The sequence below is a fragment of the Meleagris gallopavo genome, chromosome 20 (assembly GCF_905368555.1).
Source record: "Meleagris gallopavo chromosome 20, MGAL_WU_HG_1.1, whole genome shotgun sequence".
Lineage (NCBI taxonomy): Eukaryota > Metazoa > Chordata > Aves > Galliformes > Phasianidae > Meleagris > Meleagris gallopavo.
The window spans coordinates 10656747-10678264 of NC_139423.1; the positions used below are offsets into that span (position 1 = coordinate 10656747).

The window sequence follows — 21518 nt, forward strand, 5'->3', positions numbered from 1 at the left end:
AATCCTGGCCTGACTGGGGACAGCATTTAGTCAGCAGACAGGGGTGCTAGCAAGGATAATGGGTGGCTGCAGCAGGGCAGCCTTGCAAGGTGGGGAGATAGCCTTCAGGCAGTTTAATACAGCGTGTTTGGAAAAGTTACAATAAAGACTGTAAGATCGCAGTGTACACTCCCCCTTCTCCTTGACCCTCCTATAGAAGTTTCTCTCCAGCTCATTTTTCCTTGGAGAAAAGCATCCCCTACAGCATCTGCCCTAGCAGCCTAAAAAGTATGGAAGGGCTGTGCAGCAGCCCACTAGTTACCAGATTGCACTAGTGGGAGGATGGTGGCACCTGAGGGTAACGGGGCTGTCCTAGCACTACTCACACTTTTCACTCTGGACTGTTCCTGTCTAGTTCCTGTCCTGCCTGGTACAGCTGCCTCCCATCCTAAGTACCACAGATATTGTGTGGCTCTCTTGTTTCTGCTACCCACTGCTCAGGTGAGTCTGTCAGGCAGGGTGGAACATCCTGCTTTCAACCGCCTACCACACAGACAAGTCGCCCAATCTACTGTGTCTATGAGGAAAGGAAGTGACATCACCCACAGCACGCTAAGGAGGCTGCAAGGATTAGTCTAAGTGCCTTCTCTGACAAGATGCTGGAAAATACAGATAGGAGTATTTGTGTACTGCTGGGTAAGCTCTGCATGCTACCTGAGAGCTTCTTTTATATTATGATTTGAGCTTTCACCTGAGAATAATTTCCTAATCCTGATTCTGCTGCACTGGCTGGGGTGTGATGGAGAGCATAGGGGCATTAGTCAAAGGCCAAGGTGCCACTAGTCAATTTTCCCTATCACACAGTTACGAGTTGCCTCTCTCCATTTGCTCTTGCCATGCCTGAGAACTTCAACAGCACACACCTGAAGGATTGGGATACGAACACAGTTCAAGTTCTCACCATTTAAGAGCCAATGCTCCAGTCAGAGAATGTTCTTTAGTTTCAGATGTTAGCCCACAAAGCAAAAGATTTGGTGCCTGAACTCATTAATGAGAAACTAACCTCCCTTTCTCCAGCATTTCACTCCTGGGCAAGCCTCCCCACAGCTCCATCATGACCATGGCAACAGGAAAAAACTTGACTTCTATTCCTAAGAAGGTAGGTGGCCCATCATGTAAGAATGTTTCCCCTTTCCTTCTCTTTGTCCACACATTGATGCATAACTGAGAACCTGTGCTAACACAGGCCTTCCCAAATAACTCAGTAAACTGATCAGTGTTATAAGCAATCCTTATTAAAACTCTGGCGTGGACAGAAGGGGAATCTCTTGTTGCCTATATGCCTACAGAGCAGATTCACAGTGCAACATCCAGAAACTGTACTGCAGCCTCTGATAGTTGATGTTGGGGACCTTGGGCCAATGACATGCTTGTGTCACTCTACTGCCTCTTCCTTATCCACAGACTCAGCACTACTTCCTGTTCTGCTTCCTGCTGAAATTCAGCGTGACCATCTGTTCCTGCCTCATCTGCTTTGGTTTCACACTGCATGAGTCCTGTAAAGAGGTGAATACTACCAGCCTCAATCTCACAGCCTGCCCCTCCATTATGCTGCACAGGTGAGGAACTAAGTCTGGCACTGTACACCCTCTTGCTATTCCCAGGTAGAAATGATCCCTCTCTAACAAGCTTCAGGCTCTTACATGAACCAACCTTAATGTCTTTACAGTGTTCTTCCTAGCATTGACAATAACATCTTTAGGGCAAAAGCTGGCCTTGTTCAGTATCATGTAGTATCAGGACAGCTGATTTTTCTAGTGAGAAGCTGACTCCTATCTCACACCCAGTTCTCCCAACTGTCAAAGCAAGACGTGGCCCTAGAGGGAGCAGGTCAGACAGTAAGTTCCTACTGTTAACTTATTTCTTGTGTTCTCTCATTTACTAGCAATGCTCATGGTGCTCCTGACTGGTTTGGGACATTTTCCAATGTTCTTCTTGTAGCCCAAAAGCTCACAGCTGGCCTGATTGTTTTACACACAGGTGAGTCCTTATTCTCAGCACCCATCTCTCCAGCTCTAGGAAAAAACACGCATCTTGTGTTTCTTCTTGTGTCCCCACAATGCACAAACTCCACTAGAAGCAGAGACTCTTATGGACTCCTGAGAAAAACATAAAGTCCCTTGTATTACTGTACATCACCCTAACAAATATAAGTCAGCACCTTCAAAGTTGATTCTGCCTTTTACCTGCTGGTGAAGCGATTATTCTCTTGCATCAGAAAGGTATCTTCTGTCTTTGTGTAAATTAACTAGGAGGGTTCTACAGCTCTTCAGAAATACACCTCACCGTACAAGTCCCTCTGTTCCTGTCAGCATCTTATAAAGAATCCCCATTCCTTCTCCCAAATATCAGTGCAAGATTGTGACAGTCCTGCAGGCTGAGGGGAGCCAGACCCTGGCTGACCCTTATCACCTGTGCATGGTTACCTGTCAGAGTAGCTCAAGCTGCTCTCCTGTGATCTTAAAGAGCCTCTGCTCCCTTTTCACCACATTATATTGCGCATCAGTGTTTAGTAAAACATATCATGTTGAGATGTGCAGGGCGTCCAGGTCAACAGAAATGTTCCTGATTTGAGAGACGGGTCAATTTTTGGTGTGCATTACATAAGCACACCAGGCTGAGAAACAGCTTTGGGATCCCTTTGGTGTGTAATGCTGTGCAGTATTATTACTGTGCCCCCCTTTTCTTATTCAGGGACTTGGATTTGCTGTGGGGAGCCTGGCCTGCAAGGACCTTGAATGAGAGCCTGGTTTCAAGAACATAAAACTTGTACCCCTTTGGAGTAAGAGCTGTTGATGGATATTGTAAAGCACTGTATATATAACACTCTGTTTTATCTGTCTCTGTAGTTTTCATATCCATCACCCATGTCCATCGGACTAAACCTTTGTGGAAGAAGAGCCCCCTCTCCAACTGGTGGTGGACGCTCACAGTGGCTATTGTGTGAGTATCCCCAGGCCCTGATGAGGGATTCCAGAGTGCTGACAGGAGGAGGGCTCTAGACCTTCTCCAGCACCAGATTGCTGACACAGGAAAATGGTAGCATGCAGCACTGGTTCTGCTTTGCTGACCTTCATGCAAGGCGAAGTATCCCTGTTGAGAATCTGGAGATAGTTTATCTGGGCCTAAATCCTGATGTGCAGATCCTGGAAAGTGTGTTAGCTTTGCTGAGAACTTGCTTTGTCTGTTTATGATCTTAGATTAATGGGGCAAGTAGCACAGACCCTGCTGGACCTGAAGCTCTGGGAAAACCTCAGTTCTCCACTGACTTTTAAGTACATTTCCATCTCTCCAGTCTCGTGGCTCCTGGGTTTTCTTTCCTTGATCCTGGTGGTTATCATCAATGAGATTGTCAAGCTGCATGAAATAAGGTATGGGAGTAGTAGGGAAGATGTGGACAAAGGGCTGGATCCTTACTGCAGCTTAGTCTTGAGCTGCAGAGAAATAATACACAGAGAACAGGTGGGGAATAAAAAGGAAAAGGTGATTGTACTGTGTAAATCACCTGGCTGTCGTGTGCAAGCTCATGTTCCAGCTCTCAGAGAGAAAGTACAGAGGAAGAAAGAGGGTCAGAAGCGGGCAGGGACACTGAGACAAAAATTCCTTATCGCCCACCAGTGAGAGGGAGACAGCCAACATCTATGAGATGCCAAGTGTGGCTTGAAGAAGGCTGTTCTCTATATCTTGTCCCAAGAGGGACAGGGAAGCACTGAATCACAGTAGAGGAAATAATGTCTTCACACAGTGCCTGGATTGTGGGATGCATTTCCATGAAAAGCAGCTGAAACCAAGAATTGGCAGGCAAAGTTCTTCCTAATACAGGGAGCAGGTAGAGCTGGGAATTAATGAACATTGATTCAAGAAAGAGAGTTGGCGGGGAAAGGCAGTGGGGATTGCAGCGAATGTTGATTGGGATACAGCTTCCATTTCTCTTCATGGGAGGGATTTCTGAACCTTTCTGCACTGTGTCTGGTGGCCTTGGAGACAGGACTTTGCTGGCAGGGGTAGGTGTGAGACCATGTGTTGCTCTCTGGATTTGACTCTCCTCTCAGTACTGGAGGGTCCTGGCTAGGGGGCTCCCCTGCTTCTCAGGGCTGCGCAGCTCAGGAACTGCAGTGGGCAGCTCTGCCTTTTGCCCCTCCTTGTGCTGACTCTGCTATTTCTCCTGTCTCCTCCAGGGTCCGGGTCCGTTACCAAAAGAGGCAGAAGTTGCAGTTTGAAACAAAGCTGGGGATGAATTCTCCATTTTAAGCGCTTTCAACTTGAATTCCCTGGGGCCAGGGTCACATAGCAACATCCTGCAAGGGGAGAGCAGCTGCTCACAGGCTCAGGAAGTTTCCTTTCACACATACAAACCAAATGGCCTCTGCAAAACTGCATAAGCACCTTCCAGGGGAAGCTCAGGCAGGGCTCTTCTATCAGGATCCCCCAGTACGTATGCAGTCCTTCTCTGGCCTGCCAAGTTGCTCTCAAGGGAGCCTGCAAGCTCTGATGGCTGTTCAGGCTGCTTTTCCTTTATTTATTTATTAGCAGAGGTTTTTGTTAGTATAATGGTGATGCTGAAATCAACCGACTCCTTCCCTCTGGGTTAGCAAATGTTTGGTTTTTTTTTTACCTGGTAGGATAATCTAGGGCCAGAAGGGGAGCTACAGGGCTGCTAAGGCAAAAGATTTCTATTGAAACCCATTTTTTTTCCTCTTCCTGCTTTCCTGGATGATGCATGTGTGCATGCCTGCGCGTGCCCTCAGCTACCTTCCTCAGCTATCTCTCCTGCTGCTCTTGAGAGTATTGTGGGAATGTGATCTTCAGCCCTCACCTGGCACAAAGGGATACTGGGAAGGAACTCTGGCGCCATGCTAGGAAAGGCCCCCATCTGCAATGGCCAGGACTGCCCTTTAGTGTTGTAGCTGCGTGCCAACTATTAGTGCTTCAAGAGATGAATGGAACAGGGCTTTCAGAAAAGCTGTCTGAGTTTAACCCTACTTCTGTGGAGCACAGGGAGTTAGGAGGACAGCTCTGCCTACTTGCACAGCCCAGCTTCCTCCAGCCTATTTGAACCATCTTTTGTCTGCTTTAATTGCCCTCAAACAGGTAGGTTTACAACTGTCCTCATTTTGAGAGAGCCACAGCAATATTTGCAGCTAGAGATAAAACCTGAGACCTCCCTAACCCTGCCATGGAGCAAGGGAGGTGTATTTTCATCTATATCTTGCAGTTGTGACTCCTTTCCCATCCTAGAACTGTGCTGCACCTGTGGAATAGGGATTTCCTCCTCCCAGTCATGCCTTTCTGTGATAGTGCTTGGAAGTCTCTCCCCTCTGTGCTTCTCCCCACACAGCTATACCCATTTTTCTGGAGACATTTTTCTTTCTCTGGGGGAAACATTCCACTGATGGCTACTGCAAACCATGATGTGCCCCCAGTGCTGCACACACTCCTGAGCTCTGAACAGACCCCAGCTGCACGGGGAACAGTGGTGCTGTTGTGGGCTTACAGTTGGAGGCTATGCAGGAGCACATAGGCTTGTCTACCATGATATTTACAGCTCATGGAGATGTTGTCTCTCTTCCTAGTTCTAAAAACTGGTTAAACCTGACAAATCCTGGCACTGTTTTTGCTTCCAGTATTAACACTACAATACACAGCTGCTGTTTCCCTTTGGTGTCCTAGGCTAACACAAGGCTGTTGGTCCTTCCCTGGCAGGCAGGGAGCTGGCTGGGATACCCAGCCCTACCTGCTGCTCCACCTTGTCTTCCTTACATTTCAACAAAAACAGGGAGAATGCACAGTGCTTGTTATTAAGCAATACCCTTGTTGGTGTGGGTCTAGCAGGGGAGCTGAACTGGAGTACAGCCAGTCTTTGAGCTCTGAGGTCAGAGTGAGGCTGCTGGAGGCACAGTATGGGTGTCAGGGGGCCTGGACCCTGTTCTGCAGCTGGAGGGGGGCTGCTCAGGCTCTGTGCTGCTGGCAGGGTTGTATGGAATAGGGAGCCAGTAGCTCAATGGAGAAAGGCAAGGCTGCTCACCTGCAGTGCAGCAATACTAGGTCAGCCTTTCCCAGGTAGCTGACCTGAGGTGAGCTCTTTCTTCACTCCTTTTGAATCTGCAGGGCTGCCTGGCTCAGAGAGAACAAGCTGCTTCTTTCAGTCTCACTTAACTCAGTAAATGCAAGCTCCAGATCACTGGCAACTGAGAAATCAGCTTCTCTTTCTGATGCCAGGGCTGGCTGGCAAGTTGGGCACTATCTTCTCCATAGCCAAGTTGAGCTGCAGGCAGAGGCAGCACTGAGCTGCTCTATGCTATGCCTGCAGGCAGCCTGCCTCCTTAGCTCTTGCTCTGTGCCACTGAACTTGTGGGTGACAAAAGGCAGCGGCTACCAGGACTTCCTGCTGGCTGCATCTTCCGCAAGAGGCGGTGCCTCCAAGGTTTCTTTCTGTGGGTGATCACAAAAGTTATTGTTCTGCATTCTCCTTCCTGTGTTAGACTTGGGCAGAGCCGAGGCATATTAAGTGGGCCTTTGGGATGGTCTGACACTGCCACCCCTCCTTCTGCCATTGAGGCACCTAAGGACCAGAGTGAATGGCTTCGGCAAGAAGTTTCCTACATCAAGATGTTTTTAAATGGTGTATATTTTATATTAAATTTTGGGGGGATGTATGTAAAAATACTTGATTTGTATTAAAACTTGTATTAAAAAAAAGAAACAAACCCTAACACACATGCATCCAGTGTATGAACAGCAATGAATTACTGTCTTGGATAACATACCCAGTGAGTGCAGGAGGGAGTCTGCACCTTGCAAAGCGAGGAGCTACGGATGTGTGCGGTTGGTCATGCCATAGGGTCACAGCTAATGTAGCTCACCTCTGTTGTAGGAACACAGCCTGAAAGCTTGGTACTCCTAGAATCCAACCCTGACGCTTTCTCCCCGTTTTTGCCGAGCCTTGGGCAAATGTGCCCAACACTGCGTGGTTCTCCCACACGGCAACCTTTCCCTTACCAGTTGGTCTCCTGGATCCCAGGCGTGTGCTTGCTGCGTGGTCATTGCTGACTGCTTTGAATGCAGCAGGCAGTGCAGCTTGAAGCTCAGGATGAAAGGCTGGGGGTGAGGAGCAAGCACTGGGAGCTCTGGAGGAACACTGATGAGATGAGGCCTAGGCTGCTTGGCCTGAGCAAAGGACCCAAAGCTGGGCAGAGGGACTGGAAGGCAGCACTCATCCCCAGTGTGCTCATCACACACTGCTGTCACAGTCATAATGCTCAGACTGAACATTAACCTTGCTAGAGGTGACAGCAGATCTCATATCAGGGAAATTATCGAAGGAGCCCAGATCTTAAGCATGCAGGGGGCAGGATAAAGCTGCTCCTCAATGGACTTCGAACAGAGCAGGAGGCGAGCTCACATGATTTGACATGAAGGAGACAACTATGCAGAACTATAAAAAGGGTAAAATAGGCCCCACTGTTTAATAGTCTTAATGGATGTTAGTGGAAAACAAAACACATCATCAACACAAACAGAGCAGAAGGTTTAAAATCTTGTCAGTCTAGTGATTACGTGGGCGATTTGTTTTGCCTCTGTCTTGCTGCACGGAGCAGGTGCAGGCAGGGTCAGTCCCAGCCGCAGTGTACATAACTTACACACCATACAGTAGCTTCAAAATAGAGATGTAGAGCTTAAAAAATAGGCATTCTTCTGGAAAAATCAAGTGTTTAATTCCCTTATTGACAATGAGAGCGGCATGATGCTGCCCTCAGGTGGCTCAGACAGTGACAGCTCCACACCAGTGTCCTCTTATCCCTGACCCGAGAGTACAAGACCTGCGGTTCTGGCTAGTAAATATATATAATAAATCACATTTAAAATATATACATTGGCCTTTAAAAAAAAACACAGTTTATCAACATCAGGAAAAACAAACAAACAAAATAAAACAAAAAAAACTGGATTTGTCCCAGTTTGACTCATGAGAATAAAAAACAGTTGTTAAAGGTTTGTGCAAACCTTTTGATAAAGTGCCACTGGCTGGAGCTATTTTAAAATCATCGCGTCCACGACGTAGCACTTGCCTGTCAGATGTGGTCATTTAAACACACGCAATATGATGTATAGAACAGAGCAACCAACTAGCCAGGAGGAAGGTGCCTTAACCACCTCAAACTGACCTCAAGTCCCAGCCAATTCTTTCTTGGGGAATTTTCCATCTTTGCTTCCCAGCCCAGGAGTAAGGCCAGCACCTCCTACCAGGCCGTGGTGCCGTGGCCATGTGGGGGGAGGCTCTGCTCCTCCATGCAAGGCAAGGGGCTGTGAACAAGCTCCTTCAGTCTCACCAAAGTTCCCCAAAGGACTGGGAAAGCCGCCTTGGCCACCTTCTCCCTTTCCAGTTTGGTTTTGTGTGGGACATTTTCTAAAAGAGGTTGGAAATGGAATTTATTTTTCCCTTTGTTCGGAATTTTTCTAACAAATGGCACTTCAGTACAATCTTAGGTTCCCTTCTGGTGCTGCGGTGCTTTCATTTGCTTGGCATGCTGAGTGCAAGCCAAGTTCAGGGCTCTTGGTCATATTTAGACATGCACTACTAAACAGATCCTGGAAGAGAAATCTGTCTTCAAGCTATGCAGACGTTCCTATTGCTGGATGCAATGAGCTACCACTGCTGTTCCCCTGCTGCAGCCACCGGGCTGTAACTACATTCAGTGTGGGCACAGCAGCTGTTACTGAGCTGAGTTCACCCCATGCATGTGGGATCACTCCTTGCACTGGGTTTTAGCACTGCATAGAAGCCTGGTCCCAAATGCTGCTGCTGTGTAACAGCATTCACAGCCTGTGCCAGCATCTCCTTGCACGAAGAGTGCAAATGGGAAAAGGGAGTAGGGAGAGGCCCCTCACCTAAAAAGAAATGAGGGCTTAAAAAAAAAAAGTCACCACTAACCATTCTGCTAATTCATCCCTGGAAGCACGAGGGCTGCATTTTGGGTAGGCACAGTGTCAGCAAAGGACAGCCTCCATGGAATACATTGCTCCAGACTGCCTTAAATGCATCTGTGTGCGGCATACAGTGCCACCATCCCCTGCGGGCACCGGCAGTGCCAGCCCCATCCTGGGAGGTGTGGGTCCCACTGGGGCTTTCAATCCACTCGCATTACATGCTGCCTGACGCTGATGCATTTGGAAAAGCAACAAATAAAGCAGGAAGGTTCCTTCTCACTGTACGAGCTGCCAAATGAGGACAAGCCCTGTCTTCTTTCAGCTGCTGTCAGGCAAGGCTCTGCGCGGTAGCCAGCTCCATGGCAGCTGCCCAGAAAGGTCTTTCTTTTGACACACTGTTGGCAGGGGATAAATAATAAGAAGCAGGACTCAGTGCAGTGAGGAAAGAGAAAGGTCTCTTGTGGAGGTTCCTCAGCTCTGTGCAAGGGAGCGAGGAGTCCTCCATGGCCTCCAGGAGCACAGCCCTCCTGGGCTCTCCTCTTTCTGTCAGTCCAAAGGAAAATGCCCAACTCTCTCGGAAAGCAGCCCGCAGTTGTGCAGCAGTGGTGACGTGAGGCCAGGCAGCTCTCAGTGACATGAGGGGTGAGGAGGGCAATCCACATCCCCAACAGTGGTGCAAAGTGCAGGGAGGAGGCAGCTGGAGGGACCTGAAGGCACCGCTTGGCGCTGATCCGTTCTTCCCCCATCACGCTGACAGAGCAGACAGAGGCGGGAAAGGGAAACAGGGAACAAGCCTCAGTCCAGCATTGCGTCCAACTGGTCGGCCAGATCATCAAACATATTGCTGATGTCCTCCAAGATGTTCTTGGCCAAGTGCGTGGCCCTGGGGGGGCTGGGAAGGGAAGGGAGAGGTGGTTAGAACACAGCCTAAAGGCTCATGGTGCAAATGGGACAGAGGCAGCCAGAATGGACTGGATTCTCCCAGGCACAGCCAGACCTCAGCATGCTCGACCAAGTGTGTCACAGGCCTGTGTTATCTGTGTGCTGCAGCCTGCACACAGCCTGGGGGCTGCCTGGGCACCAGCTGCTGCCTGTAGGGCTGGAGGCCCCCAGCCCTGTGCCTGTTTTCACTGACGGCTCCCCAGTACCATTCCCAGGGTCTCACCCCAGCATCTTCCTCTCCCCCAAAGCCACCTCACCTCTGCACCTCCTCCACTGTGATCTTCTTCTCAGCTGCCTGCACTGTGGTGATGCTGGTGTGCTCCAGCCGCTGCTGGACCAGCGCAGCCCCTGGGGCAGAGGCCAAGGGCTTTACAAACACCTTGCCGCTTGCCTCCAGTGTCAGTGGGCTGGGGCCAGCCAGGGACCCGATCACATCTGGCACCGACTCAGTGGCTGCCCAGGGAGTGACAGCATGGCGGGAGGGCTGCAGGACCTGCTGGTAGACGGTCTTGGGCCCAGAGAACACCAGCTTGGTAGATGCCACCGAAGTGTGCTTGGCAGGGATGTCTGCAAGGGAAAAAGCCTCATGGCATGAGGTGGCACAGGTCCCCTTCACTGGGCTGGTTGGGAATGCTGCATGGAGCCAGCCATGGTAGGAGGGAGCCTCAGGCCCTGCCACAACCCTAGAGGCCTCCCCACTGATCCCCATACCTGGAGCAGGCATCCTCACCACAGCAGTGCCGAGCAGTTCTGTGGGGCTGGGAGCTTTGACGGGGCTTGGTGACTTCTTAATCCCTTTCTCCAGTGACAAGATGCTCTTCTCTATCTCAGCAATCCTGAACTCTACACTGTCATCGTCAAAAGCATCTCCAGCCAGTCCAGCCTGTGGTGCTGGCCCCTGTGTGCTGGGGCCCACGATGCTTACAGCCTGGGCCTGGGCATACTGGGGTGCAGAGCTGGCCCCCACCTCAGCCTGCCCTGCCATGCTGAATGCCTTCAGCACTGCCTGCAGTGGCTCCCGCTCCTTGAAGCGGGGCCGGCGCTTCACTGTGTCTGACTCAGTGAGGTTGAACTCCAGCATGGGCAGCTCCCTAGTGGCAGTGGACACAACCATTTCCTTCCCATCAGAGCACGGGGACTCTGCAGGCTGGGAGCTGGGCTCTGTGCCTTGCACTGCAGTGTCAGCCTTGGGGTGCCCAGCAGGCTTTGGTCGCTGCTTGATGGTTAAGTTGCCTTCTTCTGCAAAGGGGATGCACTCACTGGAACTGTTCTGGGAGGATGAAGAGACCTCTGGCGTGGCCTCTTCTTCTGCGTCTGTGCAGGCATCCTCCTGCCTACCCTGCACAGCCTCTGACATGGGAGTACTGGGCTCACTCAGTGTCCGTCTCCTCGGCTTGCTGCTATCAAATGGGTCCCAGCCAGAATCAGAGAGCACAGTGCCGCTGGGATCACAACTGCTGCGGGACTGATCATCCACAGCAGCCCTGGAGAGAGAGTCCTGAGCCACATGCAGTGGTTTCGGGGCCAGGAGAGGTTTGGGTGGATTCAGCCCTGGTGTTTCCTCCAGTGTGGCCACCAGGCTCCTCACTGTCCTGCTGCAGCCGCTGTCACTGAGGCTGGCACCTGTGTCAGCCACATCCTGGGGTACAGAAGGCTGTCGCTCAGGGTCAGGGGGCTGTTCACTGTCCACTTCAGTGGTGGGAGTGCTAGAGACAGAACTGAGACGCTTGGGAGGCGGCGGCGGGGGGCCCTTGCGTTTGGCCCGGATGGCAAAGGACTGGCTGCGGGTCACCTTGGCCTCTGTCTGCAGGCAGGCCCGTGGCATCTGGCTGCGGCCTGGCCGCCGCGTCAGGGTGGCATAGGAGCCCAGTGTGCTGGTGGGCGCCCCCTCCTCCTCCTCATGCTCTCCATCCGACAGTGCATAGCGGTTCAGGCTGTGTGACCGCTTCTTGTTCTTGGAGCCTTCGCACCCCTTGTGCTGTTCCCCTGTCTGCCAGGCATTTGGGGCTGTGGCAGCTTTGAGCAGCTCAGCAGGGCTGCACTGACTGTGCAGGTACGAGAAAGCTTTTGGGGCTGATGTCTGCAGGCTGCTCTTCTGCCCAGAGGAAGAGGGATAGGAGTGTGCCAAGGTCTTGGGCTGCTCTACTCCCTGGCTGGAAGGGGCTCTTGGGGATTTCAAGGAGACATGTGGGTACATGAAGACATATGGAGCTGTTGCCTTGCTGGGCGTCTGGGGAGGGGTACTGGGGGTGACCATCACTGTCCCCACTGGGCCAGCACCTTTCTGAGCTGTCAGCCGGGCATACTGATCTGTGCCTTCAGGCAGGTTCCTCTCCTTGAGAGGGCTGCCCCCACTGCAATTAGTGAAGCCATTCAGCCCCTCGGGGGAGGTGAGCTTCCCATAAGGCTCGGGGCTAGGCTGTCTTGGCAGGCTGGCCAGATTTTCCTTGCTGTGGGGTGGCATGCAGGACTGCCCGCTGCTGCCGCTGCTGCTCTCCCCGCTGCCCAGGCTCTCCTGAGAGGGACTGGAGAGGTGCCGGGACAGTACATTGTCCTGTGAGTGCCCCGAGCCCCGGGACCGCACCCCAATGCTTTCCTGGCTCCGTGACATTCCCTGGCTGTTTTTGATGCTGAGCGTCTCATGGCAGCTGTTGGACATGGCTGTCTGGAGCTCATAGCTGAGCTCGCTGTCCTGGAACGTTGTCATTTTGGGTGTGTTTGGGGACTGGCACTCCCCATTCTCCAGTGACTCAATAGTGACAATGTCCAGGGCACCAGGGACTTTGTGTCTTGTCAGTGTTGCTTCTGATTGGCTGAGGCTTTTGCGGAGGTCTCTAAGCTTCTTTACAGCCAACATGATCTTCTTCTGGTGGCCTGGGAGAGAGTTTCAACAGGAAAAGGACGTTAGGTTGGCTCCTTCCCTCCAAAGCCTTTGTTTTTTGGCTGAGAACAGCCAAGGTCACACCACCAACTGGGGCAAAGGCCTTCAGTTTATCCAGAGCCTGCCTATGAGAAGAGATAAACCGATGCCAACCTCCAATAAGCACAGCCTGACTCCAGTCTGCCCATGGTAGTCCTTGGGGATGACCAGGAACTGCCCTTTGCAGGTGCACAGGACGTGCCTGCACTGCCCACCCCATGCAAGGTCAGGACATGGGGACCTGGCCAGGAGACTCAGGTGTCCTGGGCTACCCCTATGCTGCAGCAAGGACTCACCCAGCTTGTTGATGCCAATCTCTTGCAAATCTTCCCATGTCAGGTCCGAGACAATGGTGATGGAGTCGTAGCCGTTGTTTACCAATTTTTTGTGGTACTGCGGCAAACCAATGGCACTGAGCCAATCCATCAGGTCAGCCTGTGAAGAGCACGGAGATGCTGCCATGAGCATCAAGGGATGGGCAGTGCCTTCACCCATCTCCTCCCTGTTCCTGTCTGGGAGGCTGCTTTCTCAGGATCTCTCTGCGGCTGCATTAATGCAGGCAGTTTCAGTGTTCACCTTCTTATAGCTCCCATATCCTGTCCTGGGGAAAGGCAGTTCTGAGAAAAGAGGACCAAAGCCCTGACGCCGGACTCACCGGAATATAGTTGGGCAGCCACTCAGCGATACTAAGCTGCCCAATCTCAGTGGAGATCTTCTTCCTGTGGCCTGGTTTGGTCACACCGATGGCCGTCAGGTCCTAACACAAGCAGAGTGGGGCTACAGTTAGCAGCAGCATGGAAAGCATGGAGCAGCGAGCACCTATAGCCAGCAGAGCAAGGTGAGCAAGGCTGCAGGGAATGACTTGCCTTACCTCTGGTGTCATGCGACTGATGGTGGGGACATCGTAGCCAGCGTTGAGGAAGTTGACAGTGTATGACTCCAGCTGGAACTCACTCAGCCAGTTGTAAATGGCTTCTGCATCCTGGGAAGAGGACAAGGCAAAGAGAAGCCTGTGACGATGGCTGCATGGATTGGTTGGGGCACAACAACAGGACCTCCTTGAGCACCCGTTCCCAGCATCCCCAAAACTCAGCTCCATCTCCCCAGTGCAGCAAAAGCTGGGCAGAGAGCCCTAGACACGGTCCCCCCATCCTGCATACCAGATGCTGACTGGCCTGATTACCTTCCCCTCAAGGAGCTGCGCAGGTCGCAGAAATTGGTGCGAAAAGACCTTGTCTCCAGAGGTGCAGCTGCTAGGGGTCTGATGGCCTGGGGGCCCTGGCAGAGAGGACAGAGGAGAGGAGAGAGTCACATGGGGACCTGGGCAGCATTTAGCCCCAGGGACAGGGCACAGCTGTCCCCAAGCCCCCATAGTGTTGAGACATCCCTCACCTGTAGTGGAAGTAATCTGTTCATTGTGTGGCTCTGATCCCAAAATGTGTTGCTGGAAGTCATCACCAGTGGAGGGCAGCGGCTGAAGGAGAGGAAGAGTGAGTGGACGAAAGACATCCCTCCAGAAAGGCCTTATTTCTGGGAGCTCTAGTCCCACTGGTGTTTTTCCACAGCAGCAAATACATTTTGGTAAAGGATGCTCAGCTTTGTCAGTCCCTGCTTTGCCAGGCGGTGCAGGGGATTACAAGGGAAGTGCTAGACTCCATCGTCATCCTGACTCAGCCCGGGTTAACTGTGGAGAGCAGCATGGGGACAGCAGGGGCTGGTACCTACCCTGGTGTTCTCAATGACAATGTTGGTGTTTTGCCCATTGGTGCCCTCGGTGCTCTGTCCACTGCCTGCACTGCGGATGCTGCCAATGCTGCCCTCGCTGCCCACACTGTTCCTGTCTCCTGCTGCTCAGGATAGGAGCAGAAGATTGTTAGCTGTGCCCTGGGGCACAACGGTTCCCATGTGACAGCACAATGACAACAGCAAAATCCAGCCTCCCCCAAGGTCCCTCCAGCCACACATCGTGCAACAGTCCCTCCTGGCACACACAGCACAGACAGGGTGACCTGGGCTGGCATGGGACACACAGAAGGGACATGGGAACTCAGTCTGACTGAAGACACCGGGAGGGAAGGAGCTGCTCTATGGGCTCCCCTAAACTCCCTTTCTCTACAGTTGCTCCCTCTTGTCTAGCTGCTTCCCTGTGAGGATGTGGAAGGAGAGACTATCCCCAAGTCCCCCATGCAGACAGGGCTGGGGGGCAGAAGAAGGTCCCCAGTCATTCTCCCTCCCCAGCTGCATCCCTGACCTGCACTGTCAGGGCCTGGGGCCGTCCAGGTTAGGGTGAGATGGCCATAGGATGCTGGGATGCTTGGGGCTGCCTGCTGCAGACACTCGCTGGGGAGGTGCTGCAGCCGTGGAGGGCTGCAGTTGGGGAGTGCCGTGAGGGCCCCAGGAGTGCCCTGGTGCTGGTGTGTGGACGCCATGCGGGGGAGGATCATGCCTGCATTCAAAGACAAAACATGCATGGTCAGAGTTTGTGTAGGAGACAGCAAGAGGGCACATCTCAGTCTCAAACCCCAGATTTCTACCCCACCAGTCACACAGCCTCCTGTGTCCACCAAAATCCTCTCTTTCCCTGCCACCTAGCTAGCCAGGGCTGCAGGGACCTGTCTATGGGAGGTGCTGGGAAGGGTGAGATGGTTTCACATGGGAGACAACAGACCCAGGATGGTCACTGACCTGTTCGCTTACTGATGACTTCAGCAATGGAGGGGGGGAAGTACCCAATGCGATCAGTGCCTTTCTGAACGTCATGGATGTGCCCCTTCCATCGCCCATCCGGATGCTGCTCCAGGACCTGATGTAGGGAGAGGAGGACGGGGCTGGTACTGTGGGTAGTGGTGGAGATGGGGGATAGGGAGTAGGGAGCAGTCTCACCGTAATGACGTCTCCTGCCCGGACATTGAGAGCAGTTGGGTCATGGAGGTTCCAAAAATCCTTCAAAGCTCGTACCTTCAGGATTCCTGAAGCCTCTGAACACAAGGGACAGAGGAACAAAGGAAGGTGTCAGAGCACAGCAGGTCAAGGAAGTGGTTTGGGAAAGGCAGGAGGAGAAAAAAAGGGTGAAGAGAGGGGAGAAGAGAACATTAATACTGCAGGTAGGACTTGATCACTGGGGATCACCCACAAGGAGAATGGGAGCACATGTGATGAGACTGAGCTACTGACACTTGCACACAGGCTGGTTTAAGACTACTGGGAGAGTGAGAGCAACAGGCAAGTTCCATTAGGAAGACGTTCCTCTCAGTGCCAGGCAGGTCCCATCTCACCTCTCAGCAGTTGCTTTATGTCTTTGCTGGCGTGTGAAGTGGTAAACTGGTTGACAATGTCCAGTGCTGTCTGGTTGTAGGTGTTCCTGATGTTCACGTCAACACCACCCTGCCCAAGGAGGGATACAATTATTGCCAGAGTCTGCAGCAGCAGCCCCCTGGCAGGGGATGGGGGGAGGAAGGGCATGAGAGGGAGGAGGTGGTCATGCCTCATGGGTTTGTCCCCAAATGCAGTCCTGTCCCCATTGTGCTCACCTCCAGCAGCAACCGCACCACCTCTGTTTTGCCATACAGTGCGGCCTCGTGCAAGGCTGTGCCCGTCTTTGTCTGCTTATTGATCTCAATTCCAGCCTTCAGAAGCTGCCTGGTAGCAAGGAAGGAAAGGCATGAACAGAACACAGGAACAGGGGCCGGGGGATTGGCTGCTTTGCAATGGGAAGGGGACAACCCTCTGCACTGCTGAGGCTTTGGGAATGAGGCACCAGCGCCTGTAACAGGGATGTGAGTTTAGGAGGATTCAAGACCGAAGTCATGACGGTTTTTGGCATTGAGCAGTGCCAGGGCTGTGCAGGGGTTACCTGATGATCTCCTTGTGCCCATTCTTGGCTGCCAGGTGCAGTGGGGTGGTGTAGTTGGGGTCGGTCGCGTCTTTTGACTGTCCCTCCAGGAGGGCAACGCACAGATGGCTGTTCAGTAGCAGCTGGGCCACCTGCATAGGCACAGGGTGAGCAGTGGGGTGCAAGTGACTGGGTCACAACAAGGCACTTGCACTTGCTTTCTTCAGGGCTGGTTCTGCGTTCCCTATCTCATCACTTCCATTCATCCCATAATCTTAGGCTGTGCCTGGACAGAGCTTGGCTATGACCACTCTATTGGGAGGGGCTGCAGAAGGTCACCACAGCCAGAAATAGTCTTCCCATAATCAGGTTTTTCAGATCAAGCCCTAAAAAACTCATCTCCCCAAGCCTGGAGTGACTCTCAGCATCTCAAGGCAACCCAAAGGCACAGAGGAGTTATTTTTACTGCCCTGTTTATAGCTGCAGATATTACAGATACTCCAAAAATGGAAATATCCCCATGTACCCCGCCCCAGTGGGGCCTGGGACAGTTTGGCTGGCCGCGCACGAGTCCAACCCCACCACGCTGGCTCAGCTGGGGTCTCCTGAGTCATAGGGAGGCTCCATCCACACAAACTGAGCTGGGACTTTGAGCAGTTGAATGGAGCTGGGCCCTCCAGGCTGGTGGGGATCAGCAGGCTCAGCTTGTCCTTAAATGGGAGCAAAGCCAGGATGGATGGGGGGAAGTTGTGAGCTCTCGGAAACAAGGAGACCCAGGTTCTCTGTCAGCCTGCTGCTGCCTTGCTGTGAGGCTGGGAGCAAAGGTCGCAGCTCGAGGCTTCAGGACCCGGTGTTGCTTAGCCACAAGAAGAGGTGGGTGCTGCCTGCCAGGCTGTGGAGTTCATGGCAGAGTGCTCACCTTCAGTCGCCCAAACTCGCAGGCCAAGTCCAGGGGGGTTTTCTTCGCCTTGTTGATGAGGCAGGGGTTGGATTGGTGCTGCAGAAGCATCTCCGACTACAGGGGAGCAACGTGGGGCCTCAGCATCGCCCTGCTCCTGCATCACACCCACCCACAAGGATGATCCAGCTGAGGCATGTGGCCATTGCTGGCTCCAATTCCCACTTACCACCTCGTAGTGGCCATACTGTGCTGAAAGGTGCAGTGGGATCTGCCCATCCAGTGAGGCCATATTGACGGAGGCCGCAGCACGCAGCAGCAACCGCACTGGCTCCACGCGCCCCTGCCAGGCCGCATAGTGCAGGGGGCGCATCCCTGGGGGCAAATGGGGCTCAGCAAGGCAGAAGGCAGCTCAGTGTCTGATATGGCTCAGAGGGCTGGACTGGCTGCCATAGGGCCAGGGCATGAGGTCACCCCTTACCGTTGCTGTCCTTGATGTCCACAGTGGCCTGTGCCTCCAGCAGCAGTGAGATGAGGTCCAGGCTGCCACCCAAGGCTGCATGGTGCAGTGCTGAGAACCTACAGCACAAGGCAGGGCTCAGTTTCTCCCATGCTGTTCTGACAGCCCCACTTCGCACAGGGACACGGACTGAGGGTTGGGACGGTCATAAGGTGGCTCATGACTATGTCCCTCTTGACTGCTCAGTGTCAGCCAGTGCCTCAGTTTCCCCATAGCAAAGTGGAGGTAAATACCCCTGTGCTGTTCCTGTTCTGTCCTGCACATGCCAGCAGTGATGCCAGGAGCCTACGGCACAGCAGGGTAGGCTGCCAGCAATTAAGATGCTCTGTGTCTCACTGCTGTGAAAGGGGTCTATTTGCCCGGCACGCTCCCCTTGTGCTGTCACCTGCAGGGCCACTGCCAAAATACGAGGTCCTTACTCCATTGCGGGATCTTTAAATGAGGAGGGATGTGCTGACCACAGCAAAGGGCTGCTTCCTCCTCCAACATAGCCACACTGAAACCTCTACCCCAAAACAAGGGTATGGCTGGGAGGAAATCCCTCTGGCCGTCCCCGCAGGGGCTTTTTATAAACCAAACACCACATGTGCTGCTTCAACAGGGACCCTTTATGCACCAGCAGCCCTCCTGGAGCTGCCTGAACATGAGCCCTGTGCCTTATCAAAATTAGATCTACTTCTACTATTAGATTATCTTTTTCCTATTAAGCTCCATCTGTATACTATTATTTTAAGATGGTCACCCTGCACATTTCCAACCCCCTGTTGGCCTGCTAGCACTGACACTTCCTCCTACAGAGTCCTCGAAAAGAAAACACACAGAAATTAGGTACAACAACAATACTTAAACCAATGCTAATAATTTATGGGTCAGAGTTAATTCAATAAGAATAACATGCTTATTTATTTTATGGGCTTCTGTGGTTTCCTTAACTCTTAGAACCCAGCTTATTAAGTGCTTGGATTTTGGAAGTGATGAGCTGCACAAATATGCTGCGGTCACTTAGCAACCACATCTTTTCTTTCTTTAACCCCCCTACATAAAGGAATTTTGCTCTTGGGATGTTAAACATGCACACAAGCATGTGCATGTTCTGTGGGTGGCTGGACGATGCTCCTCGGTGTGCTACCCAACTCAGGACACCACTTGTTGTTTCAGCCCAAGTCCTACAGAAGGGGATGCAGAAGAGCTCAGATCCACACGTTTTGTCTGCCTCTGTAGGGCTTGCACTGGCTCCATAAAGTAGCACTGTCTTGAGATATTGTTGCATTTTCAAGGCTCAGCAGTTAACTTTGAAAACTTTACAACACCCACACTGAAGCAAGAGAGCATTGAGGAGAGAGCTGCCCCAAGCAAACCCTTCCCCTCCTCTCTGGAAGTGCTGAGGCAACCAGCAGCCTCATGGAGCAGGGAGTACTCACCCATCTGCATCCTGGTAGTTCACATTCAGGCGCTTGGCAGATCCCAGGAGCTCTGCAGAGACAAGTGATGATATTCAAGGTGACAGGCAGAGCCCCTGCAGCTGAACAAGACACCCACCAGGACCCACATCCCACAAGAAACTCACCTCCCAGTGTGCAGACCATTGCCTGCCCCATCCCTGCAACATCTCCCCTCTCTTGCTCCACGTTCACCTCCACAATTCACCTTCATGAACCCTCCCTCCACCACGCTGAGCCCACTCTAGCTCAGATCCATTCCTCTCTGTCCTTCCTACCCCCTGTCCTTCTCCGTGCACCCTCAGGACCCTGGATGGGTTTGACCCAGCAGCTCCTACCACTCAATGTGGGATAATGCTTCCTTCCCCTTTATAAAGCAGCAGTGCCCCAGAAGTGCTGAGCCGGGCCATTCCACCCCCATTCGCTGTTGTTGCCTGCCAAGGCCAGGCTCAAAGCCCACACAAATGGCATTTTTATGGAGCAGTCAGAGGCTGAAGCATCTGGCCATGAATGCCAGGATTGTGCCACTGCAGCCATCCCACCACCTGCCTGTCCCTCCCTCCTCTTCAGGGCTATAGAGAACAGAAGATGTTCACCCCACCCTGGTCCCAGCACGTGCCCCAGCTCTCCATTCCTTCCCTCAGTTAATTTGAATGAATTCCTTTCTCCCACACAGAGAGGACGTTGTATTCTCCATGAGGGGCTGACAGAGGATTAACATCTCTGGAATTCATGTGCTAAGTAAAACGGGAAAGAAAGGAAAAGGTATGCAGGGGGCAAGAAATGAGGCCACTCATCTGCCTTTCCAGGCAGAGCTATCGCTGATGAGCCAAGTTTAAATGCTTTGAAAGATTTCTGTGCTGTTCCCTATGGAAAATCAAAGTCTGACAACTGGGCTTCAGCTCGGGCTGAAGCAGCTCAAGCCACTCTGAAATGAGATGGGGTTCTAGGGAAGGAGCTTCCTTCCTTGCAGCCGAGCAGACTGGGAGATGTGCAGCCCCCCTGCCAGAAACCAGGGCTGAAAATGGGAAGGCACATTCATCATCCAAATGTACGATTAAAAGGAAGCCAAGGAACGGTGCATGCATTCCTGCCACTTAGAATGTTCTGTAAACAGCCATGAATCAACAACACAGAATCATGGAGATTGGAAAAGACCTCCAAGACCATCTACCACCACTATTTCCCCACTAAATTATGTCCCTTAGTACCACCCTTAAAAGGTTCTTGAACACCTCCAGCGATGTGACCCAACCCCCTCCCTGGGCAGCCCGTTCCAGAGCCTGACCACTCTTTTGGAGAAGAAGGCTTTATCCATGAAGATGTTAATTGGTTCTATTCTGACCACATGTGGCGTTGTCTTTGGTTGTGCTATTTTTTTGGACTTATTTCTAAGTTTATTCTATGTAAACCTTTGCTCATTACACATATATGAATAGACTATGAGTAGCTGCTGCTGAAGGACTCGTGACTACTTGCCACAACTGAGATTGGGATGGGATCTCCATCATCAGCCAAGCAGCAACTCTGCAGACCTACAGAGCCCCTGCAAAGAGATCCTCATTGTGCACATGGGCAGGAGCTCCAGAGCTGAGCTAGGTGGGCAATGCTGACAGAGTGCAATGGATGGAGATGCCCACTGAGTACATGCATGCCTGAAACAGGCAGAAACCCTGCAGGGGCTCTGCACAAGCAAAGAGAAGAGCAGAGTGATGGAGATCAGCCTGGCAGGGGAAAATGTACGTAGCACAGCAAGGCAGCTTCTGCCAGCCCCATCCTGTCTGCCCTGTCCAAAACCCCCCAAATGGCACATGGGGGCCAGTCAAAGCAATCCCAAAAAGACAATTTGCTCAACGTGGGGATGGGGTAAAACAGAGCGGGACCAATCCAACCACGACACTGCAATGTGGCAGCTGGATCCTTCCCAGATGCATCATCACCTTCTTTGGGACTACACTGGGGCTGGAGTACCCACAGGCCTGGCCAACACGCTGCTGGGC

At 52.3% G+C, this 21518-nt stretch overlaps 2 protein-coding genes across 9 annotated transcripts in view; one reads left to right on the forward strand and one right to left on the reverse strand.

Annotated features, from left to right (window-relative positions):
• The window catches only part of TMEM94 (transmembrane protein 94), a 46751-nt gene extending 39999 nt beyond the window's left edge, over nt 1-6752 (forward strand). For all 3 annotated transcript variants that reach the window (XM_010721661.3, XM_085239914.1, XM_085239915.1), the window contains 7 exons: nt 395-480; nt 1057-1138; nt 1444-1598; nt 1925-2019; nt 2889-2982; nt 3240-3410; nt 4218-6752. In XM_010721661.3, the coding sequence (XP_010719963.1) occupies nt 395-480; nt 1057-1138; nt 1444-1598; nt 1925-2019; nt 2889-2982; nt 3240-3410; nt 4218-4290 (756 nt within the window). In that variant the 3' untranslated portion in view covers nt 4291-6752. The remainder of the gene's footprint in view (nt 1-394; nt 481-1056; nt 1139-1443; nt 1599-1924; nt 2020-2888; nt 2983-3239; nt 3411-4217) is intronic.
• A 723-nt stretch (nt 6753-7475) lies between these two features.
• The window catches only part of CASKIN2 (CASK interacting protein 2), a 31157-nt gene continuing 17114 nt past the window's right edge, over nt 7476-21518 (reverse strand). For 3 of the 6 annotated variants that reach the window (XM_031556370.2, XM_031556371.2, XM_031556372.2), the window contains exons 3-20: nt 19501-19552; nt 18041-18138; nt 17789-17934; nt 17581-17676; nt 16683-16813; nt 16360-16468; nt 16105-16213; nt 15713-15807; nt 15515-15632; nt 15081-15275; nt 14555-14676; nt 14222-14303; nt 14013-14107; nt 13701-13811; nt 13485-13586; nt 13126-13264; nt 10167-12783; nt 7476-9859 (exon numbers count right to left, since the gene is read on the reverse strand). In XM_031556370.2, the coding sequence (XP_031412230.2) occupies nt 9763-9859; nt 10167-12783; nt 13126-13264; nt 13485-13586; nt 13701-13811; nt 14013-14107; nt 14222-14303; nt 14555-14676; nt 15081-15275; nt 15515-15632; nt 15713-15807; nt 16105-16213; nt 16360-16468; nt 16683-16813; nt 17581-17676; nt 17789-17934; nt 18041-18138; nt 19501-19552 (4514 nt within the window). In that variant the 3' untranslated portion in view covers nt 7476-9762. Of the gene's footprint in view, nt 9860-10166; nt 12784-13125; nt 13265-13484; nt 13587-13700; nt 13812-14012; nt 14108-14221; nt 14304-14554; nt 14677-15080; nt 15276-15514; nt 15633-15712; nt 15808-16104; nt 16214-16359; nt 16469-16682; nt 16814-17580; nt 17677-17788; nt 17935-18040; nt 18139-19500; nt 19553-19646; nt 20042-21518 lie in introns of those variants that run through there. The other 3 variants (XM_010721663.4, XM_085239912.1, XM_085239913.1) reach the window with 3 other exon arrangements.